Source organism: Lupinus angustifolius, chromosome LG04 (assembly GCF_001865875.1).
Source record: "Lupinus angustifolius cultivar Tanjil chromosome LG04, LupAngTanjil_v1.0, whole genome shotgun sequence".
In the NCBI taxonomy this organism is placed as follows: domain Eukaryota; kingdom Viridiplantae; phylum Streptophyta; class Magnoliopsida; order Fabales; family Fabaceae; genus Lupinus; species Lupinus angustifolius.
This window is the reverse complement of record NC_032012.1, coordinates 21,901,929-21,908,143: the sequence shown is the minus strand read 5'-3', so window position 1 is coordinate 21,908,143 and position 6,215 is coordinate 21,901,929. Positions and strand designations below refer to the sequence as shown.

At 32.8% G+C, this 6,215-nt stretch overlaps 1 protein-coding gene across 1 annotated transcript; it reads left to right on the top strand.

Annotated features, from left to right (window-relative positions):
* On the top strand, positions 877-5,321 carry LOC109346223 (rab9 effector protein with kelch motifs-like). Its single transcript, XM_019585658.1, has 9 exons — positions 877-1,121; positions 1,920-2,447; positions 2,683-2,748; positions 3,151-3,317; positions 3,616-3,772; positions 3,885-3,978; positions 4,212-4,567; positions 4,661-4,765; positions 4,962-5,321. Exons 1-9 carry the CDS (start codon positions 990-992, stop codon positions 5,178-5,180), a joined length of 1,824 nt encoding a protein of 607 aa, XP_019441203.1. The 5' UTR covers positions 877-989; the 3' UTR covers positions 5,181-5,321.

Genomic DNA, 6,215 nt, shown 5'->3' with positions numbered 1-6,215 from the left:
GTAAGAAACCCATGTTTGTTTTGGAAACAGCACAAGAGTGCTAAATTTTCCATGCCTAACCTAGCTATATTCACTAGTATATAATGTATCAATGCAATGGACCTCGTACCTAAAACAGCTTAATTATCATTTCCAACAAACCAATGCCCACAAACTCCATCATTTTCAGTTTGATAAAGTGAAAAGCAAGAAACGTATATATATATATAGATATACGTTATAAATGTGTTAAAATTGTATCATAGATTGGGATAGATATCTTTTATCACAAATTATGTCTTAGTTCCTATCTCAAGCTAAATGTTACTTTTTATTATTTTATTATTCTGTCGCAAATTATGTCTTACTTTTTATAAATGCACCACAAGTTTACTTGTTGAATAGGTACTTAATAAATACTATAAACATTTATACTTGATTAATTGTGCTCAACGAAAGGAACCGTGTCATTTATTAACTATGCTATATTATGATACAACAAATATATTTATTTTGGACAAATTTAGTTAACCAAGTTTGAATACCACATATGTATATATAGCATATATAGTTATATACTGCTCCTACAATAGTAAAATGACAATATTAGAATTGTCCTTCTTTATTAATTTATTGCACTATTATTATTGGTACAGTACCATGATGTAACACCTTTATAATAACAAGTTAAGAATGTATAACATAGAGGAAGATGAGACAAATAATTTTGTTCTCACTCTACCCATCAGTTACTGTTGGTTATCAGTGATTTGGACTTGAAAGCGTCCATCTTTTCAAGTCTATTGATCTGATATTGATTGTTGATACATCACTTGTCTTATTGATGTTTACTTTTGACTCCTCTTTCTTTCTCATACACTATTACTCTTCCCCATCTTCATTGTTGTTAAGTACTGTGTTCAAGTCGTAATAATAATAATATAACAGTTACAAGTTTTTAAAACTCGCTCACCAAAAACCACGCATATAGAGAGAGAAAAGCTTTGAAGATGGAGTCTTTGGAAGCTAAAACATTGAAGAAGAAAGCAATGTGGTTGTATCCTAAGGTTTTGGGTTTAAATCCTTCTGAAAGATGGGGGCATTCTACTTGCTTCTCCAATGGGTTTATGTATGTCTTTGGGGTATGAACAAATACTTTATAAACATATTTTTTTCTAAGTTCATAGTATAATTAATTGCTTTAAGTAGTTTGTAAATCCTATATGGATTCTCTGTGAAAGTGCTTGTTTACTTGCTTGTCTTTATTAATGGGGTCATAGGTTATTAGTTTTACTTCTCTTTAGCTCTAGCTTAACGAGCATGTGTTCCTATAGTTTTCATCATAACTGGGAGTTTTCATTCTTATTATGTGCTCATTAATTTCATAAACTCTCAGTACTTTCTTTCTCATGTCCCATTTTCTATCTTTGGGTTATAACCAAAACACTTTCTTCTCTGAATCTTATTTTTTCCCTAATATCTCTTACCACATATTTATTGGAGACAATTAACTGAATTCATTTTTCTTTCTCTAATTAGTGGGACAATATATGTTTCAGTGAGGATCATCTTTCTGCTTTCTTTATATAGCAATATTCACATTTTCATTCTCAACTTATAAAACATGCATACACTTAAAAGAAGCATTGCTTTCATGTCTTTGTAAACTTAAAACCTCTTTAGTTAATTACTTAGTTATTTGTTGTCTTTTCATCCTCTTATATCTCCATGAATACCTTAATTACTGCAAAACTCAACTTATTTTGTTAAACACAGTTAAGCTAAGTAATATTAACTCAAATAACATAAGGCATGAACATAGTTATCAACTTATCATTTCCTTTCTTTTGATCACTTGCTATTCTTCACATGTGAACATAATAATGAATGATTTTGTTTTTTTCTTCAAGATAACAAAATATTGTGTCTTATCATTTAAGGGTTGTTGTGGAGGAATGCATTTCAGTGATATTCAATGTTTGGACTTTGAAAAAATGGCATGGAGCAAGGTTGCTACCACAGGTGAAAAACCAGGTCCTAGAGATAGCCATAGTGCTGTTCTTGTTGATCATAAAATGATAATATTTGGTGGCACAAATGGCTTCAAGAAGGTGAATGATACTCATATACTAGACCTTGTTACCAAAGAGTGGATTAGTCCTATATGTGAAGGGACTCCTCCTTCTCCAAGGGAAAGTCACACTGCCACTCTTGTTGGTGATGAAAGATTAGTGATTTTTGGTGGTAGTGGAGAAGGTGATGCAAATTATTTGAATGATTTGTATATCTTAGACCTTAGAACTATGAGGTGGAGCTTCCCTGAGGTGAAAGGTGATTTGCCTGTGCCTAGGGACAGTCACATTACTGTTGTAATTGGGAACAAGCTTTTTGTGTATGGTGGAGATTGTGGTGATAAGTATCATGGTGATGTTGATATGCTTGATATGGAAACTATGACTTGGTCAAGGGTATGTTCTTGTTTCTTTGGATTAACATTTTCTGTGGCACTCTATAACCACAAATCAGTTATTGGTTAGAAAATTGTGTATATAAAAAAAGTAGCAGCGACTCTAAGAAAGTCGTGCAACCGAAAATCGGGGTGGACATATTTGTTGAAGTTGTACTGAGTTCAAAGACCATAGATCATATTTTTGAATAGATGGGAGTTAATATTTGTTTTCTTTACATTGTAATGCATGACAGCTGAAAATTCAAGGTTCTTCACCAGGAGTCAGAGCAGGTCATGCGGCAGCGAACATTGGAACCAAGGCAAGTTCTCTTCTAGTTTATTGAAAATATTTTGTGAACATCTATTTTTAATGTTTAATTTTATGTAACTTTAAGATACTTGTACTTTGTATTATAAAAAAATAAAGTTGTCTTATATGAAGTGAAGTAAATGGAAAAGTTATTCAGATTTATTGTACAGTTATCATTACTCTTAAAATTGACCAGTAAAATGCTGACAGATTCTATACAAAGTGAAAATTATACAGCTTGTTTGACTTGGCTTTCAGTACTTAACTCGGTGAAAAAATTAATATAGTTGCTGCAGTGTAGTTATGGATGATGAATTATATTCATTTTCATCAGGACTTGGTGATCAATGTTATACATGGTATTATATTAAGTTTATCTAGTAGATGAATGAAAACCCTCCATGATTTACAGGTCTACATAATTGGAGGGGTAGGAGATAAACGTTACTATAATGACATTTGGGTCTTTGATATATGCACTTGTTCATGGACTCAACTTCAGATACGTGGTCAACAGCCACAGGGAAGGTTTTCTCATACAGCTGTTGTTGCCGATAAAAATATTGCTATATATGGAGGGTATGTTCTTACCAAGTAAATTATATATATAAGATAGAATGGCGACTCATGTGAGAATAATTCGCTATCATATGACCAATAACTAACTTTTAATCATATTCATTTATGATTAGTTGTAAGACTCAAATTTATTATTCTCACAATTCTTATATGAAAAGTGTTCTCACTTGAGTCGCTCCCTATATATATATATATATATTCTACTTTCTTATTCAATGTAAAATGTCCATCTCATTTTTTATTTCCTTCGGATAATAAATTTTTGGTTCTAGCTTGCTTAATTTTGTCTTAATTGCAGGTGTGGGGAAGATGAACGTTCTTTGAATGAATTATTAGTATTGCAGCTTGGAACAGAGCATCCAAATGGACGTTACAACATTTCCATGTGTAAAGTTTTTGGAGCTTATTGGAAACAAGAGAAGAATACTATCCCTAGAATAGTTGATACCAATGGGGTATAAAACTTTATGTAACAATGTTGTCATAAATATAAATTTGGTCATAAATAGTTAGTTAATTTCTTGTTTTAGAAAAATAACTAACAATGTGTTTTGATTTTTGAAGCAGAAGACTCCACACGTGGGGAATAATGTTGATGTTTTAGGAAAATGGGGTTATGAAGTTCTACCAGAAAAAATACATCCTTATCACCATGGTTCAGGTGGTTAAGACTTCTTAAAATTACCTTTACTTGCCAAGGAAAATGATCATCTCACACCCCATTTTTTCCAACACCATTTTTCATAAACTTTGTAATCGAACTCTTGACTTTTTTGTCTTTCTGGGGTCTAGCGGGACCTTATACAACTAGACCAAATACCTAGTAGAATATTATTAATCTGGTGCCGAAAGAGACTCAATAATTCATAGACTTCAAATTATAACTCTGTGCAGGAACTTTACAACAGAAGAGGAGGAGAATTGCAACTGCAAAGGTGTGGGATGTGGAATCAGAACAAGAACATTGTCTTTCACTGTCCCAACATTCATCTCCATCTCAATCTGATCAAGAACAAACACCAGGTCAAAAAGCCAATGCTTTTGTCATGGACTCTCAGCAGTATCATTTTTTGAAACATATAAATAAAACTCCAAGCAATTGGCATCATGGCAATGGCTCAAGTAATAAGCGAGTTTCGAAGAATATCGCTCAAACAAGTCCACATGATCTTCATCTACTAGAACATCAACCAAAACAGGAACAGTTTCTTCATATTCATGAGGAAAGAAAAGGACACAAACAAAACCTGGTGGATTTTTTGCTTTCAGAGTTTAGAATTCATATTATTTAAACTTCTTTTTTCATAGTTACTTATTCTTCCAATCTTGATTTTGAATCTTAGGTTGGTGCCGAGTTTAAAGGGAAAGTCGATGGAGCCTTCGACTCAGGGTTGCTGATGACTGCATCTGTGAATGGAAGAGTCTTCAGAGGCGTCTTATTTGCACCTGTAAGCTTCATAAATCCACCACATTTTGAATGTAATGCAAGTGTTGCACCTCTATTTGTTCCAACTCTAACGCTAATTCGATTGGTCAAGAAAATAAAATTTTAAATTACTTGGTTCAAATATCGGTTAAATTTTGTTTTATGATCATATGGTAGATGATGTCTCGATTATGTTACTAACAAATTAAATGTAACAGGGTGAAGGAGCAGTATCCACTAATGTGGAGCCAAATTGTCCTATATTATGTTCACTACCCTCTACTCAACCACTTATGAACTCAAATCATGTGGATAGTTTAAGGGCTTCCCAGAAAGTATGTACTAGTTTGCATGCAGAGTCCTGCCATGGCTCTCAGGGTGACCTTCAAGGGTTGGTTTTAACACTTGGAGGGCCTGCATGTGGCAACCATGTCTGATCTTGAAGAGGATTATTGAGGAGTCAAATAAGGTTTCTGTAAATTTATGGAAATAATAGTTGTTACTTGAGTGGTCATGAATTTCTGGTATTAAGTTATTAACCATAAGTTGTGTGTAATATTTGGTTTTCACTTTTCACTAATCACTGTGTCTTGTCTCATACTTGGTAAGATTTTCGGAGTATTTTATTGAAGATAATTTCCTCCTGATTGCCAAAAGTTTGATGGATCTCACAGCATATTCAAATGGCCTGAGATGGTTGGATAAAATGTAATTATCGAGACTTTTTGACAAGGAATTAATTAGAATTTGGATAAAATTTGAAGGAAACTATCATAAGAATAATAATGCTTCCTCTCAATTCAGCTGCAATTGAAAATCAGAATACTACCTGCTAACCTCTTAAACCAGGTAGTATTCTAGCTATAATTTTCATTTCAAGTGAATGTGAGGCCTAACCTAACTGTTGAAAATAGTAACATGAACATACATCAATGATGGGTGATATGTTTAGAATAATTCAAAATATCTTATTAAAGTAATTATAATTCCACTCTGTATATAGAGACCACACTGGTTGAGGAAGGGGAGGGAAAAGGAGTGTTGCATGTCACTGATCAATTAGGAGATGTGATGAAAGAAAGTACTGAGATAGCTCACAGTTGCTAGAGCAATATTAATGGAGAAGGAACCAGAAAATCCTTTCTTTGCAAATTCGAAGTTACACCAAAGGATGGACCCAGTGCTTGCTGCACAATGTCCAGTTATTAATTTTATAGTTCAATTGAAAAGCTCTTTTATTCACATCAATTAGAAAATCAATTTCAATTGAAGGTAAAGATTGTGTTAGATCATCCATAGTCAATCTAAAACTTCAAATCTCTATGATAATTAGAAGATCATTATTATAATGAACACATTTGAATTTTTTAAGAAACATGTAACCAAATTTACCATAAACTTCAGTCAAAAAAACTTTTTATTATGTCCCTTAATTTCGGGCTATTGTACACGTTCTCCTCCATTACTATATT